The 23729-nt window shown below is 32.2% G+C and overlaps 1 protein-coding gene across 1 annotated transcript in view; it reads right to left on the reverse strand.

Annotated features, from left to right (window-relative positions):
• Positions 1–5006: 5006 nt before the first annotated feature.
• Positions 5007–23729, reverse strand: part of LOC128388436 (B-cell receptor CD22-like) — a 32262-nt gene continuing 13539 nt past the window's right edge. Inside the window, exons 4-13 of the mRNA XM_053347824.1 lie at positions 11265–11486; positions 10839–11189; positions 9691–9776; positions 7731–7929; positions 6350–6931; positions 6139–6255; positions 5938–6051; positions 5600–5793; positions 5394–5501; positions 5007–5297 (exon numbers count right to left, since the gene is read on the reverse strand). Coding sequence (XP_053203799.1) covers positions 5250–5297; positions 5394–5501; positions 5600–5793; positions 5938–6051; positions 6139–6255; positions 6350–6931; positions 7731–7929; positions 9691–9776; positions 10839–11189; positions 11265–11486 — 2021 coding nt within the window. The 3' untranslated portion in view covers positions 5007–5249. The remainder of the gene's footprint in view (positions 5298–5393; positions 5502–5599; positions 5794–5937; positions 6052–6138; positions 6256–6349; positions 6932–7730; positions 7930–9690; positions 9777–10838; positions 11190–11264; positions 11487–23729) is intronic.

The following is a 23729-nucleotide window of genomic DNA, read 5'->3' on the forward strand; positions in this document are numbered from 1 at the left end:
TGAATACAGTGGCAAACGGATGGTTTTGCCTAAATTTCTTTGTTTATTCATCCAAATGTTTTTTAAAGCTGGAGTCCTTCGTTGGAGCTAAAGGGCCCTTACCTTTGGAGACCTTGTTGGTTGAAACAGTAGTTGAAATAATTTTCATTTTAAATCAAATAAAATTTTTTCATGAAAATTTAATGAATTTTCGCTTGATGATCAATTCTCACTCCTTCAAGTAAGTTGCAAAATTTACGGTTATTGAATTTAATAGAAGATAATTGAACATCAAAAGAAATAATCAATTGAAGAAACTTTTACTTTGAGTCAGGCTCAAGTAACTTAACTATTGTAAGAAAATCACTTGATCTGATATTAAAATCTGCAAGATTCAAGGGTTCGTTCGAGCACTTGGTTGATCGAAGTTCGAAGGGAATTTGAACAAGTTTGAGGGAATTTAAGTAAGAAACCGACATTTACCTTGAGTGAAAAATTAAAGTTTAGTTGTACAACAAATTGTACTGAAAAAAACGAAAAATTATACTGATGATGAAATGGTGATGAAACGAACAAAGATTTAACTCAATTTTTTTGGGTTGTGAAAGATTTGAAGACTGATTGTAACCTTAATCATGAGACAGATATAAATTATCTCATTAACCTCATTAACAAACTAACTTTCTTATTTTAAACTAACCATCAATCAATTATATTAATTAACTAAAACTAATGAAATTGTGCAAAAGATTATCTCAGAATAGTTACAAAGTAACTATTGCAAAATGTATTTTTTCTCATTGAGTCAAGTATAAAAGAAGAGAAATTCAATGAGAAAAAGTTAGTTAAATTCAAACTCTTAAAAGATTAACTTGTAGTCTCAACTCAAGCAGAACTCAAGCATCAAGATTGAATAAAGTTTCATTTAATTCTCAAAGTTGTTTTCACTGATGAAAATCTACTTGAATCCTCTGCCATTTATATACGATCGTCTTGCCTTAGCTCCCTCAGAGGATGTTGATTTTATTATGCCTGAAGCTCCATGGAGAACCAGCTCTCCATTATGTTCGTCAGATTCGAATGTGTCTGTGGGATCAAGTTCCATATCATGTTATACTTCCACATCATCTGCCACATCATTACGACCACGAAATGAACGTATACCATCAGCAGAGGAAGTCTCAACATTTGCTTTAGAACAAAGGAATAATCTACGTCGAGGCTCTGATTCCATTAATCTTGAACCATTTAATAATCCGGAGACACTAGAAGAGGCTCGAGTTACCATAAGAAAATTGCTTTTAACCGAAACAAGAACAGATAATTTGAGAATAAGGATTATGAACAGAATTGGTCTCTATCTAATGTTTCATCAACAGCAGTTTTAACAGAGACGAGCTTGGTTAGCTTATTGCATGAGGGAATTCAACTTGAGTCGCTCTTCTATTTATTTTTACACGCAATTGGCTAAAGCAATTAGAAAATATCCCGTAATGTTAAATCTATCTTTGAACAGACGTTTTTGGTCTAATCCTGACAATATGTAACTTTTGAAACATAGCTATTGTTCCCCGGCTTTTCGAGAGATTGGGAGAGATAAAAATACTTCTTGTTATATTAAAACTTTTATTAGTTAAAATTATCAAATAATAATATTATTCATAGCGTCTCTGATCTAGAATGCACGAATACCATATTTTATAATAACGATGGAATGACCAAGTTTTCACAAAGACTTGATAGGGAAAAAATTGGAAAATTTTCAATCTATGCTAGGTGAGCTTTTTTACACTTGATTCTGGTAGAATACAATTAGATAAACTGATTGGTGAAGAGATATTAACTCTACGATAGTCAGGTTTAGCTGCTATTACATTTTCCGCAACCAAAAAATTGGGTTAACACACGAACTTTCATGTAAATTTTAAGAGAACCAATTGTCGCATCGGCAATCGGCATATTTTTAATTATAAGTCAAGAACCAATTAGTTTAAAAAGATCAAACTTCGAACAGACACATATCGGGACTAAAGTACTTCGCATAAAAAGTTTCAAGGTCATTGCGGTCATTTCACGATAAACCTATCTGGAGGTCATTTTTTTGAAACTCATTTGTTCTTACCTTGCAACTAAAAATCTGCGTAAAATGAAGTTGAATAGCCCTGTATAATTACTCATATCAACCTTGATATCACCTTCAATTGAATTGAACTCTCTACTCGACTGAGTCAATTGAAATTGTGCAGTAAAATAATAACTGATTCGAATCAAGTGAATCTGGAACCAATTGTTTCACCATTCCAAAAATTAACCAATTTCCTTTGTTTATTACTTAACAGTAGTCATAAATAAATCCAATCAGTTGCCAACGTCGAACGGTTCATATAGTATAGTAAAATATCAAGTATCAAATAGTAAAATTGACTGTTTTTGATTACGAACAAACAACGTTCATAGTCAATAGAAGGTCTGTTTTTAAAAAGTTTTTTCTACCACTCAGCATCGAAATACATGTATAATGTCAACAATTCTGAACCTGAAATCAGCCAGATTGATCGGCGAAGCATCAGGTAAATCAATTGTTGGGTTACAATTTTCTCTCGAAGGTTAAGTGGCGAAATTTGTTTAGTTTGGTACATTTTTACTATATACCGAATGTCTGAAGGTTAAAGATTTATTTGGAGATCAGTGTATATCCTGGAGATTGAAAACAAGATAAAGTGAGAAGAAATGATCAGAAGTTAACAAATCCTAAGCAAAAATGGATAAAAAGAGTTATAAGTGAACAGATTGATGGTGAACGCGTTAGTTTACCGTTGGTTACGCGTTGGTTTTTCAGGCCATTCATCGGAAATCAGCAAGACATTCACGTTAGCCCGTTCATTTTCTCAGTCATTATTAAAATCTCTAATATTTTGTATTCGATGAAATTTTGCATAATTAGCTCTTATTGGTAGAGTTATTCTTAGCATCCTGGGAAAGTTGGTTGTTAACTCTAAATTAATGAAGAACCCTGCATAACCCAATGTCCACGCTGTCCTGTATTTGATTGATTTAGATTTGTTCTAAGAAATTCTCCAAGCCTAACTCCCATAATAACCGATTGGGTGTCTCTTAGATTTCTTAATTCAATGTAAATTTGAGAAGCCTCAGCCAATGACCTTATTGGAATAATATCAACAGAGTCATTATGGTTGAGTATCAATTGTCGCATTCTTGACAAGGTTAATCTTTGTGACCCAATGGGATTGGTTCCTCAATGATTATGGTTCAAATCATCATCATCATAATCATCCCTAGAAGATGAAGATCCAGCTCAAGGTGAAGGGTTAACCTGGTCATTTTTTGAAGACACTGTGTCATCTTGTATTTCCCGATCCATCATGACTTCCCCGTCTGCATTATTTTGTCTTAACAGGATTAACCTTTGCCCATTCGGTCATAGTGTTCTGTCCAAATCCGTAGAACAATACAGCACATGTTTCAACGATCAATGATCTGGTCACTTCCCGCTGATCTATTGCAACCAATAAAAGTAAACGTAAAAAACTTAGGCGATATGGGCAGTGACTAATGGTGATAAACTGATTTATGACATTATTGCGCTAGATAAAAAGTTATTCACAGAGGTCAAATAACGGTAAAAAACAGAACGATGTAAAATCACAAACTTTTTGACTCCGCCCACCTGCTTTTTAGAGTGCGCATTGAATCTGTCAACATTTCAGTTATTGTATTCGTTGTATACCGGTACTCGTTTGGGTCAAAAAATTTTAAAAATATAAGTTATGTTTATGTAAATTGTCTTTGTAAAAAAATTACATAGAAAAGCACTTTTTTCTAAACTTAATAGATTCTCTACTTCTCATTCGATCAGAAATCGCTGTATATGTCCTCTCGCAGTTTTTTGTGAAGATAATCAAAAATATCCTTCTTGTAAATTTATGTCATTCCGTTCAAAAGATATGAAAATTGTTTATTCTCCACTATTGAATACAAAATTCGAGACTCATATACTCAAGAGATGGCGTTCTCCAAAGAGAATTCAACTTTTTTATCCTTGCTCCATTGCTTTTTATTTGATTTTTGCGTCATCACGTGAAAAGCTACGATTGACCAACACGAAGTTCTCGGTCGTGATTTTGACATTTGAATTGAATGAAGAATAGACGATGTCAAATCTGAGCATTTTTCATCATTGACCTTCAAACTTGCTTTCTGAGTCATTCGGTTCTGCATAGTATTTGTACAAAGTTTGACTTTCATCGGACAATTGTTGACGAGTTATCAGCATAACCGAGTGTAACATTAAGTTGAATAGCCTTGTATAATCATCAAATTTTATCTGTTTCTTCACAGAAATTACTATGTCAACAACAGCTATCTACCGTTATATATATTTTATAATAGCTTGAAATATTTCTTATGGATTCCAGTTTAATGCTTCGGTGTGAATTCAAAATTCGATTACCAATCTATAACATTTTCATCTGTGTCCGCTGCTAATATCATGATGTTGATAGGTATGTTAGGTAACGATATTGGTGAAGTTATTTTACTTTTATTCTTAATATCGAGTCAGAATTCAATCCTGATTATGAGTCTTTTAATGACTACAATTCGGTGCTTTAACGGTTTGAATTTAACTAGCTATTTCTGTTGAATTTCTCTTCTTTTATACCAAATTCAATGAGAAGATACATTTTGCAATAGTTACAAAGTAACTATTTGCGTTAGTTTTTGCACAATTTCGTTATTTTTTGGTTAATTAATACAATTGATTGTTGAGTAAATTTAGTTTAAACAGTTAATTAGTTAATAAATCTCTGTCAAGTGGTTCACTTATTTTTAGGTTACAGCTTTCAATGTGATATAACTTTTCAAGTTAATTCACAAAATCATTTTTTGAAATATTGGATAAAGAACGCAAATACAGACTAAAACCATAAGAAAGGTCAAAATATCCGCCATTTAATGGTAATCTTTTATTCGTGAGCTAACTAAAAAAATCTCCTAGATAAATGATAAAATACTAATGATAACTTTATTGGTATAATAAACGGTAAACGTTGTGACAAAATAAATTTTCGTATCAAAATATTGATTAAGTTAGACAGTTATATCCAAATTCATAAAGTTAGAGATTAGATGACTTGGTATCCAATTGATCGACAGATATCGACAAAAGGTGAATTTTGTACAATCCAAATATTCTTGTTTTTTAAGCTGTATGGTTCCAATGGACTCAGAGTATGGTGGGCATATAATTGTCATACTGGTGTAGATAGAGGAGTGATTTGCTTCTGTGAGCCATTTCTCTGGAGAAGAAAATGAATTGAAAATTAGTATTAACAGGAAAATTCATTTGAGTTTTGAATATGCAAATTTACAAAATATTCGCCCATTTTACTTACTAAATTTGCGAAAGGAGGAAAATAGAGTCCATTGATTAGAGGTGTTTCGTTGGTCAACATTGGGTCATCTTCATTTAAAATTATAACTGAAGGTTCACGTAAAATGGTCTGGAAAGAAATTAGAAGCGAATAGTTTTTGTTGTTTATTAATAATTTGTCTTCTTTTTTGTTGTTTTTAAATTATTTATTATCATGGTTTGAGTTACCTGATCTAAGGATAGTTTGACTAGCCCTTCATCTTTGTTGAGAATATCAAATTCATTCTGGTTCGTTTCATGGGCCAAAATATATTTATCCTCACGGTTTATATCATTATCCCAGTTATCGGCATCATCATCACCATCATCATCATTATCGTCATCTCGATGATAAGCTTGATTAGTATCAATATTCAAAGTCTCTAGAGATATGGTCAGTTACGAAATAAAATGAGGCGAGAAAAATGTGGATGTAAATTAATATAATGATATAAGAAATGTGAAAACGAAATGAATGATTATTCTGTATTCAGAACTGCAACTAATTCTGAAGAAAAATGTGATACCTTCTTTTGCTGAGTTATTCGTAAGGTGGCCATTGGGTAGTTTAAGTGATGCTTGTTGGTCAGTTGAAGTATTATTGTTTGATCTTTTTGATGAGTTGTGTCGAGATCGTGAACCTGTAGAAATGAAAACAATGAATAATTCAAAGATAAGTTATGAAGATATTGAATCAGTTTGAAAATGCGAAAAAGTGAGAAAATCACCTTTGTCCTCATCTAAGCCACGGATTCGAGCGATTATCATTATCGCAATGGCAGTGAAAACCAACGATCCAATGACACTTATTAAGGCTGCGATAACAGGGGTAATGATATTGATATCTAAAGAGAAATTGGTGAGAAATTAAAAGAGAATTGAGTCAAGTTTATGTTGCAATAGATTCGAAACTAGAGTTTGTCTGATCAACAATCTTACCTCGACTTGGAAAAGGCAATGTACTGGCTGTTAAGGCAACAGAATTACTTCTGCCTTTGGCATTGGCGGCATAAAGTAAAAGTACAAAAGGTGTACCTTTGGGTAGTGAGTTGACCTCAAATATTGGACTTCGAGGTGAGGTTATGTTTGTTTGCAGAGAGCCAGTGACCGAATGATAAACTTCAAGATAAAATGATTGTTCAAGGCCTCCATCTTGACCTGGTTCACATTTGATCACTAAACTGTCCATTGATTGATTACCTACAAGGCAGTTTTTAATTGGTTCTGGTAATCCAGCGGGTATAACATTGAATACACAGGGTTCCTTTTGTTCACCAACTATATTGGTCGCCCAACAGTACAATTGACCATAACCAAATTTAGTTCTTGGAGCATAAGTAGCAAGGCTTGTTAATCGATTGGAGGAGAAACTTTTAATCGGCATCAGGTCAATACTGTTATTCAAAGCCCAACGAAAGGTCACTTGGGAAGGATCAGATTCAACGACACAAGGCACTTTGATAGGCTCTTTAGTAGCCAAACCATAAACTGTCTTCTGGTTTGGGGCACAAATTGGTGAATCTGTTAATCGTCAATATAAAAAATGAATAAAACAATTAGAACTCATTAGAAAATAATATTATCATTCAATATACATCAGTAATTGTCTCTTTTTTATGATTACTCTAAATTTCTGGTTAAAGTTCAGCTCGTAAAGAGCATAAAGTAATTTTCTGAGTATATCTTAAAAAGAATGCAAAATATTGCTAAATGTAATCAGAATGTTATTTTATGCCGTCGGGTATGAAAAGATATTCAGAATTTCAATCAAACAGTTGATTTAAAAATGTGAAATTCACTGACGATGAAGGTGAGATATGTTGCACAGTAAACTGATTATCATAAAATGGTTGAAATTTGATTTGATTCTCTTGATTCTGAAGGGATAGAATAAAATAAAATACAATCTTATGAATCTTGTAAACTACAAAATGAGTAAATTATGCAAACCGGATTAAATTATCCAACACTCAAGACCATTGTTATTCAGATAATCTTCATTTCTTGTTAACCCTGATAATACATTTATCACTTTGATTTACTTTATAATACATGATAAAAGTTAATCTTTTGTAATGATAATAAAATAAAACATTTTTTTCTCTCATCACCATTATAATTATAACACAACTTGATTTCTTTAATTGTTGATTTATTCTGTGTTACAACGACTAATCAGGTAATCAAAATTCAATGAATCATGTTAACATCTAATTCAAATTAAATTGTTTATTTTCAGGTTCATCATTCATCACATGTTATCTCATTCATGGATATTTGATTCAATTGTTTCAAAGAAATTGGTTAGTTTGATACTTACAAAGGACTTGAAGAAATAATGGTTGACTGATTGTTGTTCCGATTGAATTGGTAGCTGAACAACTATAATTACCTCGATGATTTAGAGTAACATTCTCAATTAGAAAGGTATTAGGTGATACCAATACTCCATTTAATTTAGTTGTATTCATTATTGTTCCATTAAATATCCAATCAATTTCATCAGGGGAAGGGTTTGCCTGAATATGACAAAGTGAAAAAAACGAGTAAACTAATAATAATGATAAAAATTTTTCACGAAACTTCATTTGCCAAGAATAATATTGAAATAATATTGAATGATCTTAGTATTTCAATCAGCTGAGACACTGTATTGATCTGTTTACAGTTATATCATTTGTATTTACAAACTATTGAGATAATACATGTATGATAACAATACTTTCATCAGGTTCGCATTTAGAATGAGCTTTTTTCTTTCAGATAAAATGCTTGATAGGCTCAGTTTGTTGAAAAGATGAATTGAAAAATGATGTTGTTCATGAACCAGAAAATGATAACATTTATGGTAATTAGAAAAGGTATCCAATGGAAATAACTAATCAAATGGTTATTACTTTTGTTATCATGATTTTTATCACAATAAAATTAATCAAATTTATCTCTTCCTCTGAATTATTTAGTTTATTCATTTCGAAAAAATAAAATAGATGCTAGAAACTTATTAACCTTGTCCCTGTGTTTATGGTCATTTGTTGACTTGATTTTACCTTATCTTTGCAATTGTATTAGTCCTCATTTACCTCTTCTTTTATTTACCAGAGAGAATTCATATGATTCAGATGTAGAGGGAATTCCCATCAATAGAATATTTCAAGTTGAGTTACATGAAAATGATGGAATAGAGAGACAAGGCAATAGAGTTTGATGGAGGAAGAGATGAAGGTTCAGCTAATAAGAAAACCTTTGATTCTGTTTACCTCTAATCATCAACCAACTTTACTGATTCTAATCTTATCAACAATTATTATACTGATCATGATTCTGACTATTCTGAGTGGTAGAAAATTGAAAAGGGTAAAGAGAGAGAGAGAAAAGAGGAAAAGGAAGTTAATCTTATCCGAATCACTTTAATAAATAAAGTGATTCGCTTCTTTAGAACTGTATTGTTCAATGATGGAATTTTTCAGAGAGAAATGATGAGCAAAATGTTGCATGGAGATAAGAAAATCAATCCCAATTAACTTTTCGAAATGATAAAATAGCAGTTTCTCATTTGAAGTACAAATTCAATTTGCAAATTCAATTGAACTTTGAATTGTTATAACATTGAAATTCAGGTATTCGAAAGCCTAACAAATCAATCAACTCACTTTACCCTTATGGCTATCACATGAATCAAGTTAAACCAAGATAATAAAGGTTATACTAATTTACTGATAATAATAATCTCATCAATTATGTAAATCATTTTGTGTAGTGATTAATGAGAGATACTCCGAGAGGAAACTTAATGATTTATGAATTTGATTCAGGTTCATTTTTTTCACTATTATCATCAAGGGTAATATTCAATGTTTTAGATCATAACTACAAGCATTCTATATTTACCACTGTCTTTCTCTGTGAATTATGATAATAATGAGAAAATGATCTCTAATATGAAATTATCTCGGTAAATAATAATTACATCAACGGTTTATTATGATTGAAACAACTTTCAGATAATTTGTTTTTTATATAAATAAATACACTAATCAATAGACAATTAAGATGATTCAATGAGACTCATTTCATGCCATGAATCAAAGTCTTAATTGCAACTATTGTTAATCATGAAGAAAATTATCTATTTCTCATTATTATTTGATTACTACAGTGTAGTTCTTACTATTTGTTTCATTACAATCTCATTTAACCTTTCAGCTAATTACATAATAATAATAAGAACAGTAATAATATTAATCGTGATATTATTATTATTGATTTTCAATTCTTACCTGTGTATTACATTCAAAGAGTATTAAACTTCCCTCTCTGATACCATCATTTTGCGAACCAAGAACCAGATTAACAATTGGTTTATCTGTAGAAATGATAGAAACCATGACAATTAGCATTTTAATCAATGCAATCAAGATTAAAACAAATTTAAATGTTCATTTTAGTGAGAGAGATAGAGAGAAATCGATAAATCAACAAAACAGAAAATGAAAGATTATATCAATCGTAATGATAAATTGATGGAAATATTTTTACATGTTATCAATTCACTTTTTTCTTGAAAGAACCAAAGTAAACAATATGAATGAATTTAATTCAATTGATACAATTAAGTTGAATACTTGGAAAAGTTAATCGTTAACAGTTTTTTTTGTATATCAAATCAATAAATCAATTATTGATAAAATTGTTTCATCAATGGCAAAAACGATGATCTTTACATGATGGTGATGATTGGTAATCAACTTAATCTAATTACATTGAATGTTTATTCATCACTCAAACTGAGTTGCTATTCATATGATGATGGTAACTATTAGAAAAGGTATTGATATTAAGATCATTGAACAAGTGTTGGCATTGAATTAATGGTTAGTCATCTAATGATATACTCTTTTTTTTTATCTATTATCAGGTCATGATAATCTGAATACTTATGAAGAGAAACTCAGTAAAGAAAAGGCTTAATGAAAGGCGTCTGGATAAGCTCATATGATAAAGATGAAATAATAAAAGAAATGAGCTTAAGAATATTATATAAGAAGATTATCTGTTCCGTTGATAGTGGACATTATCATCACTTCATGAATTATTGTTCAGAATAAAAGTTGATATTATAAGTAATTGGATTGAATTCTGAGGATATCAACAGTTGATTATTACAACTGAACAAATTGATCTAAAATTATTCCAAAGTGTATCAATCAAGAAAATATTGATATACATGAATAATGAATAATACTCTCGATTTGGAATTGAGATCAATTGGAAAAGAATGAACTTTTCCATGTAATCGTAGTTTTCTCATGGATTATTTTTCTCTCTCAGTTTCAGTTTTTTTTCTAATACTTTTTTTGTTTTAATGAATTGAAAAGAAAAACTTTTTCTCGTTTTATTTTGTTTTCCCGTTTGATGATGAACTTACATTGGACATTAAGATGAAATCCCTCTTCGATTATTATATCTGGTAACCTTGGATTTCTTGCTAAGCAGCTTAATCTTTTACCATCATCGGCTAATGTTGGTCTCAGTCTAAAAAAGCTTGTTGTTGTTGTTGTTTTCTCATTTATCTGTGATGAAGATTCATCTGGACTGTAGAAAACTGTTACCGATGAAACTGAAACTGATCCATTATCACTATCAACCAAAATCATGTCATCTTTGTACCAATTTATCAGGGCTGCGGGTCTAGAACCTTTGCTCAAACAGGTTAGTTCGATGGTTTCATTGGCAATAAGGCTCATAGGTTTTGTCAATTCAAGCCTTTTTGGTTTCACTTGAAAGAGAAAAAGTATTAAATTTACTTTTTCGATACAAATATTGATTCTAAATGTGAATAATTAAAACTTACAGTTTAGATTCAGTTGAATTGATCTAGTTAAAGGTGAGGTTAAGTTGGTATTTGATGCTTTGCAGGTTATCTTGGACCACAGATCATTTTCACCGAGATTATTTACTGTTACAGTGCTTTCAACGTAGTCCTCATGAACTTTAAATTGAAAATCATTAAGCTGCCTTGCACTCTGTTCATTTACACGATGTTGCTCCCATTTCACCTCTGGTTGCGGGAATCCTTAAATTTTATGAGAAAAGTGAAATAGTTAAGAATAAGTTTCAAGTATCATAATATCAATTAGTAAAGTATCAACTTTTGATAATATTGAAATGATGAATGTGATTGATGAGAAGGTCAAAGAGAGATGTTTGGATGTAATTTCATGGAGACTTTGCTGATAAAAGCTCTTAGAGCAGCATTCTTAGTTTACTACTCCGATTAAAGACTGTAAGCTAATTCTGAGCGAAGGTGAGTGACCAAGGTAAATCGTTATTCATTATAATATTGAGAGAAAATGGTCAAGACAATTGGAGATGAAATCACCTTTAACAGCTTTTTACTACTTCTGTAAGATTATGAGTTCTAATATTCCGTAATTGGTTGAGCTTTATGAAACTCATTTATTTGGATAAAATATCGTATGTGTGTACAACTTGCTTGAAGCAAAGTTGTAATAATCAAATTAATCAAAAACGTTGAGAGCAATTCAATTTATATCTACAACTAATATTCATTATTCAATATTTATGTTAAGTTAGCAAAGTAAATTTCATTTAATGCATTTACTATTTACTTTCTTATGAGCAAAGTTGAACGAGCAGACAATTAATTAACTAACAAGAGAGATGTTTGATTTCCAAACAATAATATCAATACATTTTTGCGAAAATTTATCAGACTCAATTGATAATCAAACCTGTGGAAGTATTAATCTGAGAAAAGAGCATCTGATTAACTTTCTTCCCATTACTCAGTTGGGTTCTCAGTTTGTCCATCCAATTTATTGGATCAATACTCTTTGATATTCTCGAATAAGTTTGAGTAAATTTTGATAGATAATTTTATTATTAATAATATTGAAATAATGATGCAACAAATAAACAAGATGAAAATATTGAAAGTCAACTTAATGTTTAATATTCAACTAATAACGTCTAGACCATTAATAATGATACTATTATTGAAGTAGAGTTGAGTAGTTGTAATGATTACGATAATAATAATGATAATAATAATAATGTATCTTTCAAATGCTCTGGGAGTCAGTTTTATCATGATTGTTGATGTTTTTATTGTTCAACTTTGAATAAAAAAATAATCTCATCATTATCTTAATTTTAATTATGATTTATTGTCTACCTACGTTGTTATAATTTCATTTTAAATTTTCTCAAAAATTGTTTCAACTTATTCTTGTTCATTTTTAAACTTTCAACCATTAGTATATAATCTTCGTCATGAATACAAACAGAATCGCTCAATTTTCAGCATTACAAAATAATAACATTACGATTGATCTTTACAGGGAATCTTTGCTCTAAGTTATCTTACAATTTTTTGATATAAATATACATCGAGAAACATTTATCATATTATCAGTTACGAAAAGTTATTAATAGCTTAACCTAAATGGTGATGATTGAAATGGAAAATTTTATTATTGAAAATACAAACCGGATAATTAAAGGTTAACCTGAAGATTGTTAATCTGATTGATTACAAATTTCATCGCGAATGTTGAGAAACTTTTTTTTTCAAATTGTTCAATTAATTACATTTGATTAAATTCAATTATCTAAGGAGTCAATTGAATCTGTTTATATTACTTATGATAAAAGATTGATTATCATGATGACGTTTCGAAAGAATCGCATTAGAAACATTCAATCACTTCTGTTATTTTTTTCTTCACATCATTTTCTGTGATAACAAATTTGCAATCCAAAACTTTATTGATTTCTCTTTGCTTGCCATGATATTTGATTCTGATGAACTATTTTAAAATATTTGCCATTTAATTAGAATCGATTTATATATTAAATGTATGATAAATCCATATAAAGATTTTTTCCAAAAAGCTCAACACAATCAATCATAAATCAACTTATTCCAAGGTTGGTTTTTAGTGCTGAAACAATAGGTATTATAATTGATTGTAAGTTCAATCGTTCAGAATCGGCTTTTATTAATAATAAGTTACGAACTTTTGAAAACTTTCAGTTCATTCTAATAGAGAGAATTTAAATTGGCAAAAGAACTGTTCATGATTAGACTTCTCTATAACTGAAAAGACTGTCATGTTCATTAATTAAACTTTTCATGCTCGCAGTCAAATGAGTAATCATTTCTATTCCATCGGATACATTATATAAAGTCAATTTCGTAGCTACTTATGTACAATTATCTTTGATCATGATGAACTAAATGTTTCATTTACTGTTACTTATTTCTCAAGCTTCTACTCTATTTTCTCTGTCTTGTTCAATGCCAGTTTCTCACTTGTAACATTTAACTCATCGATATTGACCAGTTTCTATTACCGAAATTGAAACATCAGAACATTGAGTATATCAAATAAAGTTTACCCTTCAAATGAACCATTTGTTCAACATTGAAAGGCTGTCAGCAATTTATTACCTTACAAAGATTAGGAGATAGGTAAAAATTTGTTACAAAATACTACCAACAGAAGCAACATACTAATGCTACTGATCTTGTAAGTTCACCTTCAAAATTGCAGTACTCCCCTGTTTAGTAATTGTATTCTTCTCTGTTATTACAATTCTACTCTCTCTCTCTCTCTCTCTCTCTCTCTTGATTTTACTGAATGGTTCAGTTAGCATTAAATATTTGTCATGATACAAGATCATGTATCGTGAATAAAGGTGACAGGATCACATTTTAACTTATGCCTTGAGGAATAGTAGAAAAAGTGTATCTAATAATACACTAGTGATACTTGAATACTCTAACCTTATAAGGTGAAAATCAATTTACAATTTTCATTAGATAATCAACAAGTTTATCACATGAGTGAGAAACTTTTAATCAATTTGATTATGCATTATGGTGATTCACACTAAATGATACACCTATCTACAAGTTGACCGTAAAAGCTTATTCAATCATTAAAAAATTTTACGCTTTTGACCAATCTCACCTTTTCCTCTATCTATACGCTGCTCATAAATTAAGTTTCTTTTTCTCAGTCTCAGTAGTTTATGAAAAGGTGAATACTTAGGAAACAGGAAACTTGTTACTTCTACGACTGCAAAAATAAGTTGAGCTAATGTCACGTTAAAAAATTTTAAGTTTTTTATTTGTAAGGTTAAAGAAAAAAGAAAATTGATTGAACATTAAGAATAAAAGTTAGGAATTAAAATAAACAATAATAAGAAGGGAAAATAATTGATAAGAAAAAGATGAGAAATTGAGAAGAAATTGGCGTATGTTGTGAATTTTAGATTAACGCTAGCGCGTTGATTGAGCGGTAACATTGGAATCGTGACAAAGTAAAGTTGATGTGGTTGGATACATTAGATTAAATTAAATTAAGGTTGTTGGTCAATAATTGGAAAGAAAAGCGATTGATAAAAATTAGATTGAACACAAATTAGAAGCGAAGAATAAAACACAAATTGTAAGAATCAATGGAATGAGATGAAACACAGATCAAAAAAGAGGAGGATTGAAAGAAACTAGATTTAACACAGAAATAAATTTTAAAGTTGGAAACTTGACTCGACAACAATTCTCTGTTGAAATCATATAATGATTAATATCATTACACTTCCGTCAGCTTATTTATGAGCAGTCCCTGTGAATGGCAAAGGCAAATGGCAAATATTTTAATTATAATTTAACCCATTTCTTGAGGGTGTATTTTGACCGAGGTTCGTTGATCGAGGTTATCGGAAATAACTCGAGACAGAATGATCTGAATATTATTATCTCTGATTAAATTAACGATTTTAATGGATAAAGTAGTTTAAATAAATTTAGAGTGGGTCAAAATACACCCTCAAGAAATGGGTTAAATTATAATTAAAATAACATATTGAACTGCTGGTATTTAGCTCACGATAGTGATAGCGCTTATCTGCGCAGGCCAAAAGGATATTCTTTTTAATCTCTTCCAAAGGTTTAACATTTGTGACTTTTTGAGCTTGTACATTGGAGATGGGAGTCGTGAGGTAATTAATGTCAGTATTTTTAACGAAGTCGATTTTGGTGGCTTGAGCTCCAAGTGAAGCACTAGTGAACCAAGCGGCAAGAACAACCAGGTGAGCTTGTCTATTTGCAGAGAGACCTTCGATGGCTAATGTTTTCTTCATGTTGTTTTCTGGACCAATAGGACTTAATTTATCGAGTACCTTGAAATCTATTCTACCGATATTTTTTCAGAAGATAGGATGATCGATTCTATCTTTCTGTCGATAATCGTGTCGTTTTGGGTTCGAGATTATACGGGCGTTTTTTATGCACTACGGCTATTACACTGAATATCTCCAGAACTAAGTGTCATATGAATGTCAGACTTGACCAGAGGACTGAACAGAATTGAGCGTGTTGACCATGACGATTTTCAAGGTCATTGAGGTCATTTAACGAAGGTAGCGTTCAAAGGTCATTTTAAGGTCGTCGTGTGAAAGAGCAAATCAAGTCACACCTCAGATTTTATTTTGAAGTGTCTGACGGAATATCATCAAACCCAAGACTTAAGTGTAACTTTTTGTGTTCTTTAAAACGACGACCTTAAAATGACCTTCAAACGCTAACTTCGTTAAATGACCTCAATGACCTTGAAAATCGTAGGATCGAGCGCTATTACCAGGGGATGATGATGATAATGGTCAACATAATTTGAACTATGTGCACGAGGCACCAAGAAAAAGGATTAGAATGGATGATCCAAGTCCTTCTTGCTCGTCAACTCCATTATCGTTTTATTCACAACCAACAACATCGACAAATCAAGGTATTGTATTATTATATTTTCTATTAAATCTAATTGTATTAATTATTTTTCTTTTTGTATTCTTTCATATTTATTACAACGGCATCATCAACAGCACAACAACAACAACGAGAACAAACAGGTTCCTATCGAGGAAAAAACTATGCAATAATGGTTACCAGTCATTCAAATCGTGATATACAGGAACCTGATGATGATGACTACGAGGCTGATGATAATGTTGCGGATGGTAATGGTAATCCTGGTCCTGAGAATCGTCAAGAAGAAGAAGAAGAAGGAACCCATCAAGGGTATGGAGACGATCATTTGCGTGCTGATGATAATGAAGGTTTGAATTATCCTGCGAGTCCGTCCCAATTTCCATTGGCACCGAGGGGAAAGCTAAAAACAAACCTCAAACAAAACTAAAACATTGGTCGAATCTTGAAATGGTGCAAAGAGTCATCAGAACGCATTGATCCTTAATACTTGAGGGTGCTGACCAATGTTCTACAAAAATTTGTATCCAATACTTTCGTTGATGGTGACAGGTTCATGGCATTTGTTGATGTAACCCTTGAGCAAGCAACAGAGCAAGATCGTCTGACTAATAGAAGTGGACTGAAAAATGAGGAGATACTGGCTGAATTCAAGGACTCGATTGTTGAGAACCTTAATATATCAATCAATCTTCCATTTTACGAGGTTACAGATTTCACTGATAGAGACCGAGGGAAGGACCTGTTAAAGCATCTGATAAGTTTACTGAATCGGTCACAAAAATTATCTATCAAACTGGCATACACTATTGCTGAAATCGTGGATCGGTTGAGTTCTACATTTCCTAATCATACGATCGCGATGACATCTACCGAAATCGCCAATAATTCTAGAAATAAATGTTTTTCAGAACGGACCCTCACCTACTATCGCGATTTATACCGTAGTATTAGGTATTACCCAGCGTTTTTGAAATCAACTAAAAGTGTGGATTTCCTGGTGAGAAATATGCACAGAGACATCACAGCCATTGAAGAATCACCCGATAGGAACGTAGCCCGTTTTTGGAAAAACCTTCCGTTGATCGATGAACATGTTACATTTCTGGAAAATTTAACAAATCAACAATCAGCGGACCATCAAAACCAAATGAATGATTTATCTTGATGTATTTAAATTTCATTGTATCCATTTGTAAGCATCATATATTTTATCTTTAATTAGGTAACACTGTAAGCCACATTCTATCTTGTAACAAGATCGATTTCGAGAGATGAACAATTCGATGAACAATTTAACTTTTATTAGAGTTTAAGAACAAAACTTTATAACTATTTGAGTAATTGAATAACTTTTACTTTTTTCTTAATTTGTTGATTACAATTAGTTTATGATAGGGAAAGAAAAACAGAAAGGAAAGAGAGAGAGAAAAACAGAAAGGAAAGAGAGAGAGAAAGAGAGAGAGAAAGAGAGAGAGAAAGAGAGAGAGAAAGAGAGAGAGAAAGAAAGAAAGAAAGAAAGAGAGAAAGGGAAAGAGAAAAGTAAACTTCTTCACTGAAGTTATCCTTTTCTATTCGGGATAAAAAAACTTAATGATAATTTTCATTTTAGTCAATTTCTTTTATATTAAATGGAGAAAGAGGAGAAAGAGGTAAAAAAGAAAGAGAAGGAGAAAGAGAGATGATGAGATTATCTCATCATCATCAATTTAAAATTAATTGTTTCCTCAAAAAAAACCCAAAGTTGGAAAAACAAATAATTATTACCTTTTTCCGGTAATAAACGATAAATTTTATTACATTTGAAACTTAATGAATAATTTTGATTTTTTGATTTTTCTTTTATACATCTTTTTGTAAGAGAAGAAAGAGAAGAAAAAGAAAGAGAAGGAGAAAGAGAGATGATAAATTTTTATCATCATCATCAATTAAATTTTATTGACTTATAGGTTATTTCAAAATCAAAGGATTGTAGTGTTAGAGAATATCTCATTAAACGAGGTGGTAACTTTGCTTTTGTTCTCAGAAAACAAAGTGCACAATGGTCGGTCACAATTTCGAATTTAACTCCATCAAGATAGTGTCGAAATTTTTCTACTGCATAAATTATTGCCAGACACTCTTTATCTGATATCGGATAGTTCAACTCGGCGGCTTTAAGTTGTCTACTAGCGAAGGCAAACGGTTTCCATTTCCCGTTGTGCCGTTGTAAGATAATAGAACCAAGACCAACGTCTGAAGCATCGGTTCGTAATTGAATTGGTAAGGATGGATCATAATGTGCGAGAACCGGACTAGAACATAATTTATTTTTTAATAGATCAAAAGCATCGATTTGATCTCGATCCCAAGTGAAAGGTGCCTCTTTACGTGATAATTGTGTTAATTGGCTGAGCAATCTTAGTAAAATCTTTGAATAAATTTCATGGAGAAAGGAGCATAACGCTACAAATGACTTGACATCTCTTATTTTCGGTGTTGGGAAATCATTAATTGCTCGTAATTTTCTGATCAGGCTCTTGGCCTGCAGCACTGATAATGTGTCCAAGATAGAGAATCTTAGTATAATGTGAAAGAGCAAATCAAGTCACACCTCAGATTTTATTTTGAAGTGTCTGATGGAATATCATCAAACCCAAGACTTAAGTGCAAAATCTTTTGTGCTCAAAACGAGACGACCTTAAATGTGACCTTCAAACGCTAACTTCGTTAAATGACCTCAATGACCTTGAAAATCGTAGGATCGAGCGCTATTACCAGGGATGATGATGATAATGGTCAACATAATTTGAACTATGCACGAGGCACCAAGAAAAGGATTAGAATGGATGATCCAAGTCCTTCTTGCTCGTCAACCCATTATCGTTTTATTCACAACCAACAACATCGACAAATCAAGGTATTGTATTATTATATTTTCTATTAAATCTAATTGTATTAATTATTTTTGTATTCTTTCATTTATTACAACGGCATCATCAACAGCACAACAACAACGAGAACAAACAGGTTCCTATCGAGGAAAACTATGCAATAATGGTTACCAGTCATTCAAATCGTGATATACAGGAACCTGATGATGATAACTACGAGGCTGATGATAATGTTGCGGATGGTAATGGTAATCCTGGTCCTGAGAATCGTCAAGAAGAAGAAGAAGAAGGAACCCATCAAGGGTATGGAGACGATCATTTGCGTGCTGATGATAATGAAGGTTTGAATTATCTAGAGTCCGTCCCAATTTCCATTGGCACCGAGGGAAAGCAAAAAACCTCAAACAAAACTAAAACATTGGTCGAATCTTGAAATGGTGCAAAGAGTCAGAACGCATTGATCCTTAATACTTGAGGGTGCTGACCAATGTTCTACAAAATTTGTATCCAATACTTTCGTTGATGGTGACAGGTTCATGGCATTTGTTGATGTAACCCTTGAGCAAGCAACAGAGCAAGATCGTCTGACTAATAGAAGTGGACTGAAAAATGAGGAGATACTGGCTGAATTCAAGGACTCGATTGTTGAGAACCTTAATATATCAATCAATCTTCCATTTTACGAGGTTAGATTTTTCGGTGTTGGGAAATCATTAATTGCTCGTATTTTTCTGGATCAGGCTCTTGGCCTGCAGCACTGATATGTGTCCAAGATAGAGAATTAGTTCGAAAAAATGACATTTATCTGGCCTTAGAGTTAAACCGGCGGCTTGTAAACGGGAGAAAATGGATCGTAATCTATTCAAATGTTCATTTATCGTTTTACTGAACACGATAATATCGTCGATATAAACCAAACAAGAATTGTATTTGAGTCCAGCCAAACAAACATCCATTAGTCTTTGAAATGTTGCTGGTGCGTTATAGACCAAAGGGCATCGTTCGGTACTGTACATGCCGAACGAAGTTACGAAAGCTGTTTTTGTTGATCTTCAGGTTTTAATTCTACCTGGTGGTAACCACTTGAGGTCCAGTAAACTGAAGAAATCGATCCTTGTAAAGCGTCTAATGAGGTGTTAATATCTGGAATCGGATAAGCATCTTTCTTGGTGATGGCGTTTATCTTACGATAATCAACACATAGCCTCCAATCCTTTGTTTTCTTACTCACTAATACAATTGGTGAGCTCCAAGGTGAATAGGATTCGACAATTATACCATCGTTCAAAAGATCGTCAATTAATTGTTTAGTTATTTCTCTTTTTGCTGCACTGAACAGAATTGAAGCGCTGGACCCTACGATTTTCAAGGTCATTGAGGTCATTTAACGAAGGTAGCGTTCAAAGGTCATTTTAAGGTCGTCGTGTGAAAGAGCAAATCAAGTCACACCTCAGATTTTATTTTGAAGTGTCTGACGGAATATCATCAAACCCAAGACTTAAGTGTAACTTTTTGTGTTCTTTAAAACGACGACCTTAAAATGACCTTCAAACGCTAACTTCGTTAAATGACCTCAATGACCTTGAAAATCGTAGGATCGAGCGCTATTACCAGGGATGATGATGATAATGGTCAACATAATTTGAACTATGTGCACGAGGCACCAAGAAAAGGATTAGAATGGATGATCCAAGTCCTTCTTGCTCGTCAACCCATTATCGTTTTATTCACAACCAACAACATCGACAAATCAAGGTATTGTATTATATTTATTAAACTAATTGTATTAATTATTTTCTTTTTGTATTCTCATATTTATTACAACGGCATCATCAACAGCACAACAACAAATGAGAACAAACAGGTTCCTATCGAGGAAAAACTATGCAATAATGGTTACCAGTCATTCAAATCGTGATATACAGGAACCTGATGATGATAACTACGAGGTTGATGATAATGTTGCGGATGGTAATGGTAATCCTGGTCCTGAGAATCGTCAAGAAGAAGAAGAAGAAGGAACCCATCAAGGTATGGAGACGATCATTTGTGTGCTGATGATAATGAAGGTTTGAATTATCCTAAGAGTCCGTCCCACCATTGGCACCGAGGGAAAGCTAAAAAACCCTCAAACAAAACTAAAACATTGGTCGAATCTTGAAATGGTGCAAAGAGTCATCAGAACGCATTGATCCTTAATACTTGAGGGTGCTGACCAATGTTCTACAAAAATTTGTATCCAATACTTTCGTTGATGGTGACAGGTTCATGGCATTTGTTGATGTAACCCTTGAGCAAGCAACAGAGCAAGATCGTCTGACTAATAGAAGTGGACTGAAAAATGAGGAGAGATATCAAGGAATTCAAGACTCGATTGTTGAGAACCTTAATATATCAATCAATCTTCCATTTTACGAGGTTAGATTTTTCGGTGTTGGGAAATCATTAATTGCTCGTAATTTTTCTGGATCAGGCTCTTGGCCTGCAGCACTGATAATGTGTCCAAGATAGAGAATCTTAGTTCGAAAAAAATGACATTTATCTGGCCTTAGAGTTAAACCGGCGGCTTGTAAACGGGAGAAAATGGATCGTAATCTATTCAAATGTTCATTTATCGTTTTACTGAACACGATAATATCGTCGATATAAACCAAACAAGAATTGTATTTGAGTCCAGCCAAACAAACATCCATTAGTCTTTGAAATGTTGCTGGTGCGTTACATAGACCAAAGGGCATCGTTCGGTACTCGTACATGCCGAACGAAGTTACGAAAGCTGTTTTTTGTTGATCTTCAGGTTTTAATTCTACCTGGTGGTAACCACTTCTGAGGTCCAGTAAACTGAAGAAATTCGATCCTTGTAAAGCGTCTAATGAGGTGTTAATATCTGGAATCGGATAAGCATCTTTCTTGGTGATGGCGTTTATCTTACGATAATCAACACATAGCCTCCAATCCTTTGTTTTCTTACTCACTAATACAATTGGTGAGCTCCAAGGTGAATAGGATTCGACAATTATACCATCGTTCAAAAGATCGTCAATTAATTGTTTAGTTATTTCTCTTTTTGCTGCACTTTGTTGATATGGAACTTGAGCGATGGGGTTGTGATTACCAGTGTCGATATTATGGGTAAACAGATTCGTTCTTCCAAGTTCAGTGTGATTAGCAGCAAAAGCATTACGATATTCTTGAACTAAACTCACTAATTTCTGACGTTCAAAGTCGGGTAATTCTTGATCAATATCTAGTTCTAGTTCAAGTGGTGTTGAGATTGATAAATTTGTCATTTCGTTTGAATGATCACTTTCAGATTCTACTTCAGACTGAGAGGAAGATGAGTCATACTCAGAATTCGATTCAAGTTCAGTTTCTAGTTCAGATTCAGACTCATGCTCGGAATTAGGTTCAAGTTCAGTTTCAGATTCTAATTCGGATTCAGATTCATGTTCAGATCTAAACTCTGATTTGGATTGCCGCTCCTTTTGATTTGAATCACTCTCATCAGAACTGACTAACATTACTTGAGGTTCAATATTTGTCACAATGTTAATTTTTCCTGATTGACAATTTATACTTATGTTTCCTTTTGAAAGGACATCTTGACCGATCAATAGATTGAAATGTTTAGGTAAATTTTCTACTACCTGAATTTTTGTTTGAATTAGTAAAGCTGATTTACCGTCGGTGATTTTTATTTTGACAAATGATTCACCTAATATTTTCAAGGGTTTACCATTTGCTGCATAAGGTGTTGGACCATTGTATATCATTTGGATTAGTTTTAACTGTTTTGCAAATTTTTCAGTGATAAGTGTTAATTCAGATCCAGTGTCTAACATAGCGTCAGTTCTAATGTTATTTATCTTGACTTGTTTATAAATTAAATTGTGTGAATCAATTGCAAAGACTAATTGAATATTTGTTTTATCTTCTTCATCTCTATCATATTGATCAGTAGTTATTGTTTTAACCAAAGTTTTTTGTGGTGTTGCATTTCTAGCATCTTGAGACACTGTTTTATTTTGTGTTTCTTTATTTCTCCAATTCTGAGAATTTTCTGATCTGTTTGTATTGTTATTTTGACTAACTTGATTTTGACTTTGACCTTGATTTTGATATTGATTTGTTTGATTAGTTGGAAATTGTAAGTTTGGGAAATTCGTTTGATTTTGATAATTTTGTTGGGCTGAATTACGTTGAAGATCTCGAGCTTTTCTTCTACATTCTTCTTCAATATGACCTCGACCTCGACAATAATTACAAAATTCTTTTTTATTATCATCTGAAATTTTACTTAATTTCTCAGTTAATAAATTTATGTTTTGTTGTATCTTTTTAATAGATTCAATGAGATTAGTATCTACTGAAGGAGTTGTACTCTGAATGAATTGATTCGTACTTATTGTAGCCCTATCAGCGATTCTACTAGCCTCGATGTATTCATGAATAGACTTTGGGTTTTGCAAAGTTATTCCATAACAAACTGATGGAAGTAATTTTTCTCTAATCATCCCGATAATAACAGATTCAGGCATTTTCTCGTCTATCTTCTGACACAAATCGATTATTTCGTAGATGCAATTTGCTGATGACTGACCTGGTTTCTGTTTCAATTGAGAGAGCCTTTGTGAGAGATGAGTCCGATAAT

Source organism: Panonychus citri, unplaced genomic scaffold (genome assembly GCF_014898815.1).
Source record: "Panonychus citri isolate SS breed McGregor unplaced genomic scaffold, ASM1489881v1 Contig00099, whole genome shotgun sequence".
Lineage (NCBI taxonomy): Eukaryota > Metazoa > Arthropoda > Arachnida > Trombidiformes > Tetranychidae > Panonychus > Panonychus citri.